This window comes from Dipodomys spectabilis, unplaced genomic scaffold, assembly GCF_019054845.1.
Source record: "Dipodomys spectabilis isolate Male_0828 unplaced genomic scaffold, ASM1905484v1 ptg000140l, whole genome shotgun sequence".
NCBI classification, from domain to species: Eukaryota; Metazoa; Chordata; class Mammalia; order Rodentia; family Heteromyidae; genus Dipodomys; species Dipodomys spectabilis.
In genome coordinates this window covers 8,879,448-8,898,245 of record NW_024870817.1, presented here as the reverse complement: position 1 = coordinate 8,898,245, position 18,798 = coordinate 8,879,448, and the positions used below count along the sequence as shown (strand labels likewise).

General features: G+C 39.1%; 1 protein-coding gene and 1 long non-coding RNA gene across 3 annotated transcripts in view; one reads left to right on the top strand and one right to left on the bottom strand.

Moving 5' to 3' along the window:
• The window catches only part of Rhobtb3 (Rho related BTB domain containing 3), a 64,068-nt gene extending 45,893 nt beyond the window's left edge, over positions 1–18,175 (top strand). For both annotated transcript variants that reach the window (XM_042690708.1, XM_042690707.1), the window contains exons 9-12: positions 1,303–1,476; positions 4,750–4,916; positions 13,634–13,730; positions 15,356–18,175. In XM_042690708.1, the coding sequence (XP_042546642.1) occupies positions 1,303–1,476; positions 4,750–4,916; positions 13,634–13,730; positions 15,356–15,471 (554 nt within the window). In that variant the 3' untranslated portion in view covers positions 15,472–18,175. The remainder of the gene's footprint in view (positions 1–1,302; positions 1,477–4,749; positions 4,917–13,633; positions 13,731–15,355) is intronic.
• Positions 1,253–16,752, bottom strand: LOC122117102. Its single transcript, XR_006149090.1, has 3 exons — positions 16,671–16,752; positions 11,160–11,171; positions 1,253–1,262 (listed from the first exon to the last, which is right to left on the bottom strand). It is a non-coding gene; the product is annotated as an uncharacterized LOC122117102 (long non-coding RNA).
• Positions 18,176–18,798: the final 623 nt, after the last annotated feature.

Genomic DNA, 18,798 nt, shown 5'->3' with positions numbered 1-18,798 from the left:
ATTCTTGGGCAGAGGAGAGTGCTTTGGCTCATAGCATTACTTTCTGGAAGGAGGCAGCTTAGTCATCCACTAGCAGTGAGGTCTTCACTAACTAAAACCATTGTACCAAAGTAAGAATAGCTTTGACTTCCTAACTTTTGTGTCTTCAATTCCAAACACAATGATTGGCACATGGTTGTTGCTTGAATATGACTTATGAATGTAATAGAGGCTGAACTGAAGGCTAGCAGTATGGACACCTGGTCTCCTTCAGTGATAGTAACAACTACTTTACCACTTTGTGAGTCCCAGGCCACTTATACCCCCTTTCTGGTGCTGCCTTTGTGTGGTAGAGCTACAGCTGGAGAGCTAAGCAAGCTTGCTCTATCAGTTCAGTTTAATGAGCTAATAAGCTTCAGTGTGGGGTATGGGCTGAGATGGCCTGACTGTTCAACAAGAAGTAATTGCTCATATAGAAGAGTAGAAAAGAGTGGCTTCCTGGGGAATTGTTTTCTGGAAAGACAGAAGAGGTCACCTTATTCCAATTTAAAAAAAAATTTTTTTTTGTCTGTTGTGGGGCTTGAACTCTAGACCTGGGCACTGTCCCTGAGCTCTTCAGCTCAAGGCTAGTGCTCTACTTCTTGAGCCACAGTGCCACTTCCGGTTTTCTGAGTGGTTTATTGGAGATAAGAGTCTCACAGACTTTCCTGCCTGGGCTGGCTTTGAACCGAGGTCCTCGGATCTCAGCCTTCTGAGTAGCTAGGATTATGGGTGTGAGCCACCGGCGCCCTGCTCATACCAAATTTTCATAAGTTCTTAAGTGCTTTCTTTGATTCCACAAGAGATGCGTTTGACATGCCTACTGTAAGGTATGGACTGTTTGTGGTTTACTTGTTACAGTTTCCTCTTTCTAATAAGAGGAGGAAGCTTGGCTAAGTGTTTTGTGCAAGTTTGCCAAGAAGGGGAATGGAGTTGTTTTCTTGGGAGGATTCCGGGGTGCTATTTCAAGCCAGTCAGAAAGTTCTAATATATTGTTCTACTAGAAGTATAAAGCAACAAATGTCATTTCCATGTTTCTCTCTTGAGAAAATGTGAACTAAATAATGACTAGCCTGCACATTATTAGTTTGAGTCAACTTCTGCATTCTTTTTGATGTTTAGCTTAAAACTAAAACATCTCCCAAGTGATGCTGATTGTCATCCCAAAATGTAGTTTCTATATTTGTTTAGCTGTACCTAATACAATGCTACTCTAGTTAGAAAGAAAATAGGTAGTAGTGTAACTCTTCACAAGTTGATCTTACTTGACTTTCCTTCTTTCAGGTACCACAGTGCCAGCCCACAGAGCCATCTTGGTGGCCCGTTGTGAAGTGATGGCAGCCATGTTTAATGGAAATTACATGGAAGCAAAGAGTGTCCTGATTCCAGTTTATGGTGTTTCTAAAGAGACTTTCTTGTCATTTTTAGAATACCTATACACGGACTCTTGTTGCCCAGGTGAGCAGCAGACATGCTAGGTGATATTTCAGTTAGTTTCCTTGTCACTTAAGTTGATAAGTTCCTGTGAAATCTGCTCTGGTTGGTGCAGAACAGATTTAACACCAAGGCATGTGCTAAGCAGTTGGAGATGATCTCTGGACAACAATGGAGTTTCAGTTACTTCAAATGAAGGAGCAATGGTTGAGAGACTTCTATGAACTTTTCTATTCTGGCATAAATTCACAAGTCTCAGCCAAAATCAGCAGCCTGCTGATCACTGTAGGCTGATCACCAGGAATGTAGGTGTTTGGGGCTGGAATATATGTCAGTGGCTATTCTGTGGATTTGGGCAGAGGACATCTCATAAAAAGGTTGGGTGCCTACTTTTACTGTTCTGGTTTGATTGGGACACTGATAAGGACTTTGGATAATTTTTGGTCTTCTTTATGGCCTGAAGGATGTTGGGTTTGTTTTGAACTCAGGACCTTATAACTGCTAAGCAAGCGCTCTGCAGCTAAGCCACACCTCTGAGCCTCTTTTGTGCTGTTTTTTTTTGTTTTGTTTTGTTTTTTAGATAGAGCCTCATTTCCTGCCTAAGTCCCTATTTTATGCTTTCTGTCATAGGATGACAGGTGTTTACCATGCCCAGCTTCTACTGATACAGAGTTTCAAAGACTTTCTTCCTGGGCTGCTCTAGAACTTGAGTCTTCCCAGTCTCAACCTCCCATATATCTAGGAGTTATGCACCACAATACCCAGCCACTGTTTGAAAAGGAGTCTTGTGAATTTTTCTTCCCTAGCTCGTCTTCAGTCATAATCCTCACAACTTTAGTCAGGATTACATGCATAAACTAATGATATCAATCTAAGATGTTGATTTTTCTGACTTGTGAAGCCATACAGCATCTTAAAATGTACTTTTCTCAAAACATAGCTGAAGATATTTATAATACTCAGAGGACTGTAGGCTTTATTTCCAAATGCACTAACCAAAGACTGTCCTTGACCAGGAACCAATCATTTCTAGCACCTAAGGGTTAGAACAAATCTTGCAAATTTCCCATAATGGAGGTACCTTGGAGAAATAACAAAATCCTTTCAACAAGCATAGACAGAGAGCCCTGTCTTGCAGGCATGGAAGCACCTTTGATTATTTACCCTTTGACCACCAGATGGCTCCCACCACAAACAACTAGAATAAGCCCCATGTAGCTGAGATTTGCAACTGAAGTCTCAGCTAGACACCCTAGCAGAGGGAAAACATAAACACACACCTCTCTTTAGGTTCACTGCTTTCATGAATTGAAAATTGATGAAATAAGTTTTAAATATCAAGAGCCCTCTAACGAAAAGTTTTAGTAGTTCCAAAAAGAAAATTCCTTCTTTTGTTTAATTAATCTGGTTTTAGAGCCCGTTGTTACTGTCTGTGTTAAGGACCTGTGTTAAAGCAGTCTGTTGTTTTTTTTGTGTGACAATGGATTGTTTTTGTTTGTTTTTGTTTTCTGCCAGTCCTGGGGCTTGAACTCAGGACATGGGTACTATCCCTGAGGTCAAGGCTAGCATTCTATCACATGAGCCACAGTGCCACTTTCAGCTTTTCCTGAGTAGTTTATTGGAGATAGGAGTCTCACGGATTTTCCTGCCTGGGCAGGCGTTGAGCCATGATCCTCAGATCTGAACCTCCTGAGTAGCTAGCATTACAGGCATGAGCCACTGGCACCCAGCAATATGACTGTTTTGATAGTGGGAAATTTGTATATTAAAATTTAAAAGTGGTCAGATTTTAAGTAATAGGAAAACTTATTTCTTTTTTCTTTATCTTTTTTGGTCAGTTGTGGGACTTGAACTCAGTGTCTGAGTGCTATCAGTGAGCTCTTTTGCTCAAGGCTAATACTCTATCACTTTGAGCCACAGCTACACTAACAGTTTTTGAGTGATTAAATTGTACACAAGACCCTCATGGGGACTTTTCTGCCTAGGCTGTGCTTTGAACTGTGATCCTCAGATCCTCAGCTCTGGTTATAGGAGTGAGCCACTAGCACCTGGCAAAACTTGGTTTTTAATCATCATCTCAATTAAAGTAATTGAAGTTGTTGCTAATTTTAAATTTTACCTTGCTAATCAGGAAAAATTGTTCAGGAAAGTGACAATGAGTTTAGGAAAAGTACTTTTACAGTTGTGAAAGGTATACAGAGAAAAATGAAAATGAACAGACTTGAGCCAAATATTAGAATAAATGCATTGGGAAAATTACAATGTTACTGTATTCATTCATAGACTATTACTCTATTCGTGTTCAATATTTACTGTGTTCTTAGTTCCATAGCTACAAAAGAATGTAAAAGAGTTTAAGGAAGAGAATTACATGAAAATTATGTATAAAATTGTATTTTAAAGAGACAAACAGGCCAGGTGTAATGACTCCTGCCTATAATCCTGGTTACTTAGGAGACAAATTGGATTGTGGTTCAAGGCCAGGCTAGACAAAAAGTTAACAAGGGCTCATTTCATTGAATTCAAAGCTGAGTATGATGGTAGCTGTTTGTTATCCCAGCTATGGGGAAAGCATAAATAGGAGATTGCAGCCCAGGCCAGCCTGTGCAAAAAATGAGACCTTCTTCAGAAAATAAAGCAAAAAGGCCTGGAGGAATCATAGAGTGCCTGTGTATTGGGTGAGAGGCCCTGAGTTCAAACCCTAGTAGAGCCAGAACAAAAAACCAAACAAGAAAACAGCTGGATGGGTGCCAGAAACTAGAGGGAGGGGTATTGGTGAGTTATCATTTCGTGGGTATGTGGAGTTTCAGGTTGGGAAGTTGAATGATGTTCTGGAGATGTCTTGTTGATACACTCGCTCACAACAATGTGACTATATTTCACAACACTCAATTGCATGCTTAAATCATGGAACTGGTATGTTTTGTGTTACATGTATTTTACCACAGTGAAAACAAAACAAGCCTGGGGAGGACTAAAGCCAAGAAAGCAACATCACAGGGATTGAGTTTAGCTAACAGTGTAATGAGCTGAGAGCTCTGCATTGATGAAGGGCAGTTACAGAATCACCTCCTGGTGACTTTAAAGAAAAAAAAACTTCCTTCTGAGTGTGGCGACTTCATTGGATTCTTATAAAATGGTGTCATGGTTTGGAATGCTGACTAACCTGGAGGGAATTCTCGTCTACACCAGATAATACCATCAATCTCATTCTTGTTGGGTGTGTGTGCTTTCTGTTTTGGGTGATAAAAGCAAGTTTTATCACCTGTGTTTCTCTTCTTCCCCTCCTCTCATCAGCTGGCATCTTCCAGGCCATGTGTCTCCTGATCTGTGCTGAGATGTACCAAGTCTCCAGGCTGCAGCACATCTGTGAGCTGTTCATCATCACACAGCTGCAGAGCATGCCCAGCCGGGAGCTGGCTTCCATGAACCTTGACATTGTCGACCTACTCAAAAAGGCCAAGGTGTGTGATTTAGAAAACAACAACTTACTAACCTTTTTTTGAATTTTAATATTTAGATAGATTCGATGAACAGTATGCCACATTTATCGCTTGAAAAATTCATTAGTGAAAACTCGAGAGGCTTGTTTATTCTTCAGAGATGATCAGTAGTTGGGTATAGTATTCTGCATTACATGGCTGTACTGCTTTGGTGTATGTTTTGCCACTACGGGACACCTGCCTCTATTTGTTCTATGAGTAGTTTTTTCTTTTTTTTTCAAACTGTCAGGTTTAATAACCTTTTCTTCTTGTCACAGTCTGTACTATTTTATCACCTCAGTTTACCACCATTGTAGTATATTAAACTACAAAGGAGAAAATTCAGTGTTGCGATGTTTAAGACCTTTAAGAAGTGTGTGACTGTATCAACATCTAATGTTAAATAATGAAATAACTTACTTGAGGAAACAATATAAATTTTCCTTAAAATAATCTGAAGAATTGTGAAAACAACTACATAAATAAACGTGAAACTGTATCAGAAAATAATATCATGAGCATGCTAATATGGAAGTAATTTATAAAATAACATTACTCATAAAATAAACTAAAACTACGCCCTTGCTCCCCATCTTCCTTTGTAGAGAATTTACTCTTCATAATAACCATCATGTGGTCCTCATTTCCTGGCAACCAAAAGACTATTAGAGGTCCCTAGAGTTTGGGCCACCTCCTAGAAATGTCTGCCCTGTCTGGCCTGTAGTTACCCCTTCCAATTTCCCATTGTAACAAGGCCTGAGAGAATGCCACCCAGCTGCCATGTCTCAAAGTAAGGCAAGAGGACAGGAGCCCGCTTCTCTAGGCGGTGGCTTCTAGGCCTTTAGATAGTAATTATCTCAAACTCATCGTTTGCATCAGTCTAGAGAAGAAAGAGGAGGAGGGTTCATTGCTCAAGCCTGCAGTCTTGGTGGTGCTGGATATTGGGCAGCAGTGGCACAATCTGCTCTGTGGTGAGGTCTTCCACGGAGCAGGTTGCCCTAGCCTCTCCTTGGGAAGGCTCCACGTAGTCTTCAAGTTGTACCTCTTTAAAACTCTGCTCCTCTTCCATAACTTACACCTCTGTGGGGCCTGACAAGTCTGAGTGGGCCCACAGCAGCAGAGGTGTGGGTGGCTGCCGGCATGTTGTCCTGGCACTCTGTGCCTTCACCTGCAAGGTGCAAGAGCACCTTCTGCAGCTGCTTTTCCCTCTTCTCCTGGGACAGCCAGAGGACACACTCATCTTTGCCAGATGACACAGCTCATCTAGGACTTCCATCTGTTCTTTGTAGAGAACTCTAGACTCTTAGATGGTGTTGATGTGTTCTGACAGCTGGCTACATCGATGTTGGCTTCTACTTGGGCACCTGTGTATACTGCTTCCTGTCCCCAGACATGCCACAGTTTCATCTCTTGGCGAAGAGGGCCTGGTGCTCCAGCTTTATCTAGCACTGGGATGCCAGGTTGGCTAGGTACCTGCAGTGGGCCTGCTGCTCCTGCAACTGCCAGCTGAGTTTTACCTTCTTTGATTCAGCAACGGATAGCACTTCAAGGTAAAAATTCCACATAGTTTGTGGGTTGTCTACATCCTTTGGAACAGTCATATCAGGTGTAGTGGCCTCATCCTTCTCCTTTTTGCTTGCTCTTTCACTTTCCCTAGGGAAAGCTAGTAAGCTCAGCTAAGCCCACAGCTGCATGTTCTATGTCTTATTGCTTCCAGGCACTTCCTGTAAGTCTTGAGGAACCATCTGGTTCCCCAACTTGCTCTACACCTGCTCCTGCAGGTGTCTCAGCAAGTGCTGCTGCAGGGCCTCCTTCTCTGAGGTCAGCAGCTGATTGGAGACTATGTGCTATTCACAGGTGGTTCTGAGCCAGGTACTGGTTATGCAGCTCCTGCAGATTCTGAGCTGCTTGGCTCTTTGATTCAGCCATCTCTTTCCATTCTTCTAACTTCTCATGGATGTTTCTTTACTTGTGCTCTGAGTGCAGGATGTTGGTGAGCTCCTCCTTCTCACCACTCAGTCTGTGGCAGGCATTCTGTAACTGGGCCAGCTGATCTTTCAGGTCTTGGTTGTGCACAAGTGTGCATCTCATGGTCTCATGTTTCTTTTCCATTGTCTCAAGGATCTTGTATCAGTCCTCAGCATGCTGATCCCATTCCTCCGCCTTCTTCTCCAGTATCCACAGACACTCTTGCGCTTCCAGGTTCTGGAGGCTGAGACTCTGGTTTTCCTGCATCTGCATATGAAGTTGTTCCTCCAGGTTCTTGAGCTCCTCCTGCATCTGGAAGGCCTGGGCCTACAGCTGCTGCTCAGCCAGAGATGGTCCTGCAAGGGGTTTCAGTGGCTGTGGCTCTGCTAGCTGCTTTCTCAGCTCCACCAGCTTGCTCTTTAGTTCTAACACCTGCCTCACCCATTGCTCTTTCTCTACTCTCAATTGGCTCATCTGCTCCAAGAGCTACTGCTCCTTCTCCTTCCTCTACATGGACCCATCTAGCCTCAGGTCCACTGAAAAGGTGTCTTTCTCCAACTTTAAATGTTGTCACCAACTCTTTCCTGCTGTCTATTTGTCTTTCCAGCTCTGTCTGCTCCTCTAGTGCTTGTTGTAACTCATAAATTTTGATCTTCATGTTGGCCTTTTATGTCAGGAGCACTTTGAGCCTCTCTTGCATCTAGATGTTCTCTTCCTCCAGGTCATCATAGCTTCTGACCTTTCCCTGGAGCCGCAACTTCACATTATTCAGACATTGAATGAGCCCTAGGATGCTCCTCTCTGCTCGTTCTGCATGGTGAAGACTGTAGACAATGTCATCTCCAGTTCTGCAATGTGGTGCTGTGAAGCCTGCTGGAGGCTGGCATGATCTTCATGCTGCAGTCCTTTTTCATTGGCCACCTGCTGCACATGAGCCAGGGCAGATTGTAAATCAGATTTTTCTGAAATCAACATCTGTATTGATAGCTTGTGGAGCTCCAGCTCTGTCTTCAGGGCTTCCTTCAGTGCTTCTTCTCATTTTCTTTTTCCTGTTGATCCTGCAGGTCTTTCTTTTCCTGCTAGTTTTCAGTCACACCCCAGAGCTGCTGGTTTCATATTCTGCTGGAGTCCAGGGCAACTCTCAGGTGTTGTGGTAGCACCTTTCCAGATCCTCGGTGTTATTGGGGCCTGTGACACTCCAGACCCTGGCAGCGCTGTGCCCAAAGGCTCAGGGTTAATGTGATCTTTGGCCACATCCTCTTTGAATTACAATCCCCTGTGGTGTTCATCTTGGGGATATCTCCTTTTCCTTTTCATATCTCATTTTCTTCTTTTTCTTAGATTCTGCAGGTCTATCGGGACAAATCTTCTGCTGGTATTCTTGCAGCAGTTTCTTTCCTGCAACTATTTTTTTTTTTTGGTCTTGTTAGTTCAGACATCCCAGCTCTGAGATGGAAAAGGTGGAAGGGCCACATTCCCAGGCTCTGAAATCATCTTTATTCTCAAAATCACCACCAACTATGTCTATTTCCTACTGTATCTCCAAAATCACCTCAATTCTGTCACTCAACCACTCAGCCACCTCTATCTTCCTCAACTGGTGGTAGTGGTATAAATCAACAAAGGGAATACCAGTGCTACTAGGCAGCATGAAATATGGGTGTGGCCCCAGTTCTTATATCCCATTGGTCAGAGAGAAACATGAAAAAATAGGGGCCATGGTCAGAACCTTGTGATCCAGGCAGAATGGGTGGAGTCAAGATGAGAGCTGCTCCCGCAGTCCCTCCCCCATACAACCATGTCCAGTTTGGTTGGGGGAAGGGTGGGACCTGCTCTTGCTGGATAGGTACATAGTTTTATGAGTCACTTTCCTGGCTTCCATCACACAACTGTGGGCACCAGAGTTTCCACCAGCTGCCCTTCAGGAAGTGGCACTGAGAAGCATAGCTATCTATCCATGTCCAATGTCTTCAGGTATTCATTCTATGCAGAATTAGACCTATGGTTCTGAGCATATTTGCTGTCACTTGTATTCTCATCAGGTCTTGATTATAACCTACTCTTCTAGTCACTTTGGGACTGGAAGGGTCAGGGATTGTCACAAGTCTAGGGCTCCTCTCAATGAGCACTGGCCATGCTGTACACAGTGCAGCACATGTTCCACACGCTTTGGCTGGTGATCTCAGAGGATTCAGAAACACAGTCATGGAAGGAATGACAGTGTCTGAGAATTACGAGGTGCTGCTGTTGTCCAGGAATATGTGAAATCCAAAGGAGCATAGAAAGAAGAATGATAACTGGCAGAGGATTAAAAACAAATCTGTTAGCTGAGCAGTCAGCTCACCAGTGACATCCAAATGATGTTCCAATGTGTCCAGAATCCAGGTTCTGGGGCAGCTCTCTACAACTTCAGAGCCCTTGGACATCTACTTCAGCACTGGTGTGATTGGTTGCCCTCCAGCAGTAGGCTGATATGATTGGTGAGTCCATTTTGTGTGACCAGTTTTTTCTTCCAAAGAAAACTTCATGCTGGTTATGATGGAATGCACCTGAAGTTCTTTATCCTCAAGTCACTTCTTTGGATTAAGGCATTGTCTCCAGAAGGCCACTGTGAAATGCTAGTTATCAGGACTCAGGGTGGTGGTGAACTCCTCAGTCTCTCGACTAAAGTGATAGCCAGTCCTGAGCCCTGACCACAGCAACCAGCCATATATTAACCTTTTAAATATTTTCATGAGATATTTTAAAAATACCTTTATGAGACACAGTGGTGTCTGTGACTAAGCAATGTTGCAGCAGAATTTATGGATGTGGAGTTTTTCTTTCAGTAGTGGTCCTTAACCAAAGTCATTTGAGTGTAGTGCCCTACTGAGTCACACAGGCATGATGGGAAGTTGAATTTCCATTGAATCCCTCTACCCTCCTACCAAAAAAATGATAACTTCTAAAAGAAAAATGACAAGATGAGTCCCTGTATAAGGATAGGTGTGATTAGACTAAATTCATTGATCTCTTCATTCATTGCCTGTTTATGTTTGAAGGTGAAACTTTTATATAGGAGAAGCTAGTATAGTTTGTTAATCCTTGCAAAATGCCCTTTGTTGGAATGTCTTACCAACTGTGTGAGGAATTTAATAAAACTCAGTGTGAGACTGAGCTTCATTCAAGCCTTCTTTTGGAGATGAGCAATTTTGGTATTCTTACTTTTCCTTCTCCTGATTGTCTACTATGATTCTAACTGGTTCTTTTATTTCTATCAAATAAATTGTATGTTCTCTGTCTCTCGCTGTCTCTGTCTCTATCTCTCCCTCTCATCATCATCATGGAGCTTGAACTTAGGGCCCGGGTGTTGTCCCAGTGTCTCTTAAGTGTTAGCTCAAGGCTAGTACTCTACTACTTTGAGTTGCCACAATTCCACTTCCAGGGTTTTTCTGGTGGTTGATTGGAGATAAGAGTCTCATGGACTTTCTTGCCTGGGCAGGCTTCGAACCATGATCCTCAGATCTCAGCGTCCTGAGTAGCTAGGATTACAGGCGTGAGCCACTAGTGCCTGGCCACACTCCATCTGTTAATACACAAATGATCCTTGTTTATTTTGCTCAGTCAAATCAATTTCACACTGAAATGATCATCCCTTCTCTCTGACATTTAAGCAATATCTATGCAAACTTTAATACTATGAAGTTGTATTTACTCTCATATTAAAATTTAATAGTATTCTTATAAAGTATATCTAATATTTGGCTACCTGGGTCCATAAGATCTGATTCTTTTTTAATATATGTTTTTATTGTAAAAATACTGTACAGAGGGTTTACAGTTACATGAGCAAGGTAATGAGTACATTTCTTATCAAGCATTGTTGCTTCCTCCTTTGTTTTTCCCTTACCATCCCTTCCCTTCTACCTTTAAAACTACACCCTCCACCCCCTCCCCCCCACCTAAATTGTAAATTTCGGTTTCAACATAGTGTCTTGTGCATCTCATTGTTACAATGGGTCAACCTGTATCCCTATTTAAACATTTTGTTTTTTCCCTTCCCCTCCCCAAAGTAGAGAAGTGTATATACAAGATGCAAGGCATTGATATCAAATACAGTGAAAACAGGGGTTATACTGTGGGGGAGGAACATACAAAGAAACAAAAAAATTACATGGTATATTATGTGTTAGAAACAATAGCAAGAAAGAAAAAACCACTTGTGTCCCTATCTTGGGGTTCATTTCACTTAATATTATCTTACCTGGTCATCTGTACATTGCTTTTAACCTTTTCTGCTTGTCCCAGACATATAGTAGTTATTGAAAATAAGGGAAACCATGGGACCTATGTTTCTTTGGGCCTGGCTTACTTCAGATCTGATTCTTTTCTGTGGCTCTTAGGTAATTTCTTTGTATTTGTTATATAGCTCTGAGGTTGAATACCATTTAGTTTGTGGATTTTTTTAATGCCTTTCTCTCTTTTTTTCTACTTCAATTTAAACATATTATGACAGTATAGACTTTTCCAAAAAACTAGTTTTAACAAAGATATGCTTTCCACCTCTTGTCAAGAGCTCACAATGGTGGTATCTTAAATTTTAGTCAAAATTAGGATTCTAGCTAGGCACGAATGACATACACCTAGCTACTAAAGAAGCTAAGATCTGAGGATTGTAGTTCAAAGCCAACACAAGCAGAAAAGTCCATGAGACTTTAATCTCCACTTAACCAGCAAAAACCTGTAAGTAGAGATATGGATCAAATGACAGAATAGCAGCCTTGAACAACAAAGCTAAGGGAGTTCAAACTTCAGTACCTGCACATGCACACAGACACACACACATACACATTCACCAAAAAATGTAAGATTCTGCATTTGAAGCACATTTTTACAGTCAGCTATTATCTCTGATTTTTCTTCTCTTTCAAAGTCATAAGCCTTAGGCCATTATCTTGATGTCCTGACCTTCTGGTGGAAGGTTATCTGCTCTGGGCCAATCATCTAATGATATAATATCTTTTGTTATATACTACATTATTTTTAACTTATATTTATCTGCTTAAAAATAAGAAGAATTGAAATGTGATATTATATAAAACTATAAAGTTCCTTCCAGCCCAGAAATTCTGTGTAACAACAAAAAGAGGGATGTATTAATTTGTATACTAAGATATTTTCATACTATATAACCTATTGGAAGACCTTGTCCTTGTTTATTCCTTAAGATGTGAGGTGATAACTTAACATTATTTACTGTGCTTGCATGATATTACTACTTATTTACTACTTGTATAATATTTGTGAGAATTCTGAAAAGAAAAATCTACAACAAAAAGTTGGATACATACTAAAGTCTGTCTGAGGATAAACAGTGTGCCATACACATACAGTATAATACTGTTGATCTTCATAAAGAAATGGCTTAGATGTTACAATGTGGATAAACCTTGGAAAACATTATACTATGAGACATGAGCTAGACAAATAAATGAGGGACCCAGATTAGTCAGATTTATAGTGACAGAAAGTAAAATAGAAATAACCAGGGCCCAAGGATAGCAGGTTAAGAGTAGTTATTATGTAATGGATGTGGAGCTTCAGTTTGGATAAAATAGTTTTGGAACTCAGTAGGGTACTAGTTGCACAAGTATGTGAGTATACTTAGTACCACTGAACTGTACACTTAGAACTGGATAAAATGGTAAGCCACCTGTTATACATATTGTATCACAAGGATGATAATAACAGTAATATGGCCAGGCACCGGTGGCTCATGCCTGTAATCCTAACTACTCAGGAAGCTGAGATCTGGGTAGGAACATCCGTGAGACTCTTTATTTCAATTAACCACCAGAAAACCAGAAGTGACACTGTGGCTCAAGTGGTAGAGTGCTAATCTTGAGCTGAAGAGCTCAGGGACAGTGCCCAGTACTAGAGTTCAAGACTCAACAACCAACCTCCCTCCCCCACCCCCACCCCCCCCCCCCCCCCGGCCAAAAAAAAACAATAATAAACTTTACTCTGCAAGTTCTTGAGTTGGTGGTTGAATGAATTTCCTTTGGTATGCAGCTTTTTGAACTCAGAATGGGGAGAATTGTGCGAGAAATCATGCTCAGTGTAACAGGAGATCCATTAAAAGCAACTATTCAAACCTTACCTCCTCATAGAAATATTTGCACATGGAAACCCACACCCTTTGGCTGATGATGTTTACTCCTCAAAATAGTTTTATGTTTGTTCCTCAGATGGATTTTTTTTGGCTGTTGCTCCCTATAATATTTTTATGTGATGGAAACATAAGTATAGCTAGTGAATTCTATGATGTTGGTAAATTAAAAGCTTAAATCTTTAAGAGCAATGGTTTTTGTTAATCACAAATGTCGCCAAGCCTCAGCTTGAAGACATTTGGTCACTCTAGCAGCATCAACTTAGTGTTTCTGCTTCTTCATTGAATGAAGTAAGTTTATTATTATTTATAAATAATGTTCCCCTCTCTGCAGGGACAGTTGCCTGAAGGCATATATATATATATATATATGTATATATATATATATATATATATATATATATAAAGGCATTTATATATGTGTGTGTGTGTGTGTGTGTGTATGTATACACATACACATATACATACACACACACACAAACTTGGAAGTAGGCTTCTTGATTTCTCTCAGGCTACTGTCTGGCCTTAATTTCATAATGATGATCCTTATGTGCAATGTTTTTTTCTTCTCATTTCCTTGCAGTTTCACCACTCTGATTGCCTTTCCACCTGGCTACTTCATTTCATTGCCACTAACTACCTCATCTTCAGTCAAAAGCCTGAATTTCAGGACCTTTCAGGTAGATTGCCAATTTCACTTTGAAAAGAAAACTTTTGGGGGGAGGGGAGGGGTGGTGCATAGCTCAAGTGGTAGAGCAGAGACTCTGGATTCAGTTTCAAATAGCAAAAGATAAATAAAGAAATATTTCTAATCTTTGCTCTTGAGATATAATTTTAAAAATCATGGTTTTGGAAAAGAAAGTATAGTCAATTTAATATATTTCTTTTAAATGATTCAACATACTGCATGACACTTTTATTTATTGCTACTTGTGTCATATAAGCAGCTTGACTTATGTTACACAGCAAGTATTCTAATGATTATTTTATACTTCTCATTCATTTTTAAGTGCCATGCATTTTTGTCTGAGAGATAAAGTGGTCATACTGTCCTAGGGTGGCATTTGGTTGTGGTAAATGAGATCTTAGTTTTAACTACCTATAAGTGAGAAGCAAAATTTAAATAGTACTTTAATATGTTCTTATAAAGGAACTTAACTATTGTTAATTATTTTGTAGTACATGGTCTTTTAAAATTAAATATTTATATGTATTAAGTATATTTATATAAGCACTCCTTATATTGCTTTGGAATACATGTTTTAATTGATCAAGTATTGTGAATTTACTAACCAGAAAGTATATGTAATACAATTTGTAAGATAAACTACAAAGATAGAAACAAATCAAAGGGTGAGATTCCTAATACTACATAAAAAGAAAGAAATGAAAATGGAATAGCTTTCAGAGTAAACAATCAGATTAATTAGCAATTAATTAATTAATTAATTATGCTATAATCTAGCATAGTTTCAAGCAGAAAACTTGAACTAAAAAGATAAGGAAATGAAAGAATACTTGGTCATGTACTTTCAAACTCTGGACAAAAACTCTTCATGGAAATGCCTGAAAGTTGTCTTGAGTTGGGGACAGAAAGTTGGCCAGTAAGGAGAAGAGAGAAAAGGAAAGAGGAGGGCAAAAATCTTATCTCTCTTAGACTTGAACCTTCCTTTCGGAATAATTTGCTTTTCTCTGTTGTGTAGCTGAGAGTTTATTCTACATAAAGTTTTTACTCAGTAAAAAGGCAGGCTACTAAAGGGTATGTTTCACCAAAACTAGAGAATAAGCAAAGTCAAAGACCTGGAGTTGAGGAATGGTGGGATCTATGATGAAAGTATAAAAGCCGAAAGGATATATGGGCCTTAGAAGTCAGTCCTCTGGAGCAGCAGCAATTACAAGAGAATGGATAGGTTATCTGATAACGATGACCAAGTCGAAAGCAGGATTGAGAACACAGTGTTTAGAAGATTTACTACAAAGAAACTAAGTGAAAATAAATGAGTTTACATCTAGGACAAACAAAAATTGTACTCAAAAAGAAAAGGTAAACCATCAGACACTACTTGGTGAATCTCTGGACAAGCCACATATAATTGGAAATCACTTAACAACAACAACAACAACAACAAAGCCTCCTGATTCAGTTAGCTAAAATTGTATTAAATGATTCTGGAAAGCTTGAGGGAAGGGGAAGAGTATATAACAGAGTGAATCTCATTGACTGTATAGGAAATTGATAGTTAATACCTCAACCGATCCAAAGTAAAATAAGTTCCATTAACATTCTTTTCTCTTAAAATTTTAGTGGAAGAACGCAGTTTTGTTGAAAAGCACAGATGGCCATCAAATATGTACTTGAAGCAGCTTGCAGAATACAGGAAGTATATTCACTCCCGGAAATGTCGATGCTTAGTCATGTAACCTGGAGCTTTTATATGCGTACACTTTTTTTTTTTTTATTACTATGAAGACTGGGATGCCTCTGGATTCCAGTGAAATTCTTATAACTGAGACCGAATATGGGTGATTAAAAAAATACATCACCATACAGCTTGATAAATTTATTAGTTCTCTTTGCAAAACACTATTGTGGGTCTTAAAAGGGAACGCAATATACTGCAGACTAAAAAGGCTTCTGTGTAGAATATAAAGCTGTAGGACAGGTGTATTCTCCCTTTAAAATATCCTGTTCCTTTAGTGACATGAAAACTCCTTCCAGTTAAAAAAAAATGTTAAGTTAAAAAAAAAAAAAAAACCTAGATTAATACAGAAGTTTCATCATGTCTAAGTGTTCTATTAAAATAAAGAGCCTTAAGAAAGACCCAGTGTAACTATTTCTATAGTCAAAAATTTAGGGGAAGAACTAATCACTAATCATTAAAACCAGATTATGGAAGTGGCATGCCACTTGGTTCTGAATCAGTGAGTGTATAGATGAATATCATGAAGAAAAATGTCTGTTTTCCAGACAATGTTGCCTACCTGTCTTGTCCCCTCCTTAAGATTCTGGTTAAGCAGGAAACCTAATCAGGCTTTATCGGGCCTAACCTGTTTCAACTGCACAGCACCCACACTTGGAAGGGCCTGGCCCTGGGTTCCACTTGGAGTGTAGTTGTCAGATCCTTAATTCTTATCATCATTTAGAGAAGGACCTTATGCTTTCACTTTGCACTGTGCCCCTGTTGCAGACATACCAATTATGTCTATTTCCTGAAAAGAAAAATACTGTTGTTTTCATGCTCAGACACCATACTCTGACAGCAGAAAAGGAACACTGATCCTAAGAGAAGAGGGTGTGGCTTGTTGGAAGGAAGAATGCGCAATTGCGATTGCTGAAATTTGTAGTACCCAAGACCTCCACTGCCACCCCCACTGGTATGTGAGAAATTCCTTGTGTTAGCTTTAAAACACTTCATTGTGGCTCAGCTCCAGATGAAGAAGTATCTTCTTACTCATTCTGAAAGACAAGAATATTGGTAAGAATGACTGATTAGCCTGACTGTAATACTCCATGTTTATAAAGATACAGGCAAAAGATGCTTGCCATGACAGCTTGAGAAGTTTTCTCTCCTTAGTGTATTTGCTAAGATTTGGATGTTAGTAGTTGGAATCTCTTGAACTCTTTCCAGTAGATTACAAGGCTATATGGTGTGAAATGACATTAGTTTTGTGCCTCAATTACCTTACCCAGTAAGATAAAAGGAAGGATATAAATTAGACTGTTATGTTCAGAGAGAATGGTCGTAGAGAACAGAATTAGAGTTTCTCTCCTATCACGTAATGATTCCATGAGAAGCTCACAAGCCTGCAGATTTGGAAAAACAGATTACTATTTATTGTTGGTCTCATTGTCATATGTAATTTAGTATTGGAATGTATTTTCCTCTAATTCCTAGTGACTCTAGAATATACATTTTTTCCACAACTTTCAAAGATTGATTAAAGTCCTATAGTATTAGGATTCCATACAATTAGCCTTGTATGTATATCAACACTGTCAGAGAAGCAGTAAAAATTCCCTATAGAAATATTCCAAGACACCTAACTTTAATTGGACTGTGTCACTGAATATTACTGGAATGTATTTTATGGAGTTTTTTGTGTGTATTTTTCTCACTTGAATTAATAGCAAATCCAAATTGACTAGAATTAGTATTGTTAAGAATAGATACTAGAGCTAACTTTTAGAAATCCACTCATATTTACAAACTTTTAAATAACCGTAATCTCAGCCTGCTTCTTAATTGTAGCATTTCAGATTCTAAAACTTTTAGGAAATTGAGATATGTAAGTTTCAAAATAAAATATCATTTGAAAAAACAATTTGACTTCTAAGTAGAATTAAAGCTAGTTCTTAGAGATGGTTCTGAGTAAGAGTTGAGTTTGGAAACTGGTACTCTTAGATGTGGAAAGTACTTCACCACCTATATAAGTGATTTAGCCAGATATCATGATTCTCCAGAGCTAGTCAGAATACAGTTTGTTAGACTTAAACCTGTTTGAATGTAGACTCTTCTTACTTTTGAATTCACTCACTTTTAAATAATGAGAAATTTACTTAATGACTTTTGAGAAGTGAGTTTGGTTTTAAGATTTTTGTGGACTTTGGGCAATTGAAATATTATTTTTAGATGGATGTATGCTTGTGTTGATTTCTGCTTCAATGTATCTACCAATCAACTTTAATTAGAGAAGATAATGTGTAATTGAACTAAGGCCCTTGCTTTCTTGGCCAAGTTTTCATTCTATTTAACCATTTTTTTACCTCTGACTACTCCGTCTTGCTAGGAGATATATAATAAAGAACTCTCAGTATGGTAATTGAAATTTACCCTGTTGAAGCCAGCATGGTGGCTCAGTATTAGGTAGTGGTAAAAGACTGAAGAATTGGATAAATTTGACAGGCCAGCTTTTCAACTGTAATTTTACAAACTACACTACATTGATATAATTAGACCTAAATGTGCTCAAAGATTATTTTATTTAAAGCATCTGTTTAATTCAACCTTTAATAATTTTGCAAAGAAGGGTATATGTGTATTTTAATATAGCCTGACTGGAATTTATATGTTTTTAGCTTTAGTATTTAACATTTTGTAACAAATAAAAATTTTTTAAAGCAAGTTTAATGAATTGTCTTATAGTTATTGTACCTCAGATGTTAAATAGCTACAGTTATTTTGGACATACTACCTTGTGTTTCTGAGGCATAATTACATAAAAATTTCCATCATGTATAAAATATTTAAAATGTTGCTGATATTCATATGTGTGTGGTAAGTTTAAAAGAATTATTTATGTGATGGGAATTATTTATGTGATGGAGATGTGGCTCAGTGATAAAGCAATTGTCTAGCATCTTGAGGTCCTGGGTTCATTCTCTAATACTGAACAATTAATGGACAATTTTTTATTAATTTTAACAACTAGTTGAAGGATAAAAGAATCTTTCTTTGTTTAAATAAGTATTCAGAAGGGTTTGACAATTAGGAAGCATAGATTGAGTTCTTTGTAAGCTACAATGTTGAAGAACCCAAGAAATGCAAAATGGAGAGGTCACTCGGTTGAATAGAGGGATAAGATTTTGGAGCATCCTAGGTCTAAGGAGCCCAGTGAGGAAGAGGAGAGAGAAAGGCAGTTACAATGTGAGAACAAATTATGATGTGGTCCCTCTCTTGAAGATTCCTAAATTCTCTGTAAAGTCTACTGAATGCATCAAGGCATTATAGTTAAAATGGGATTTTGTTC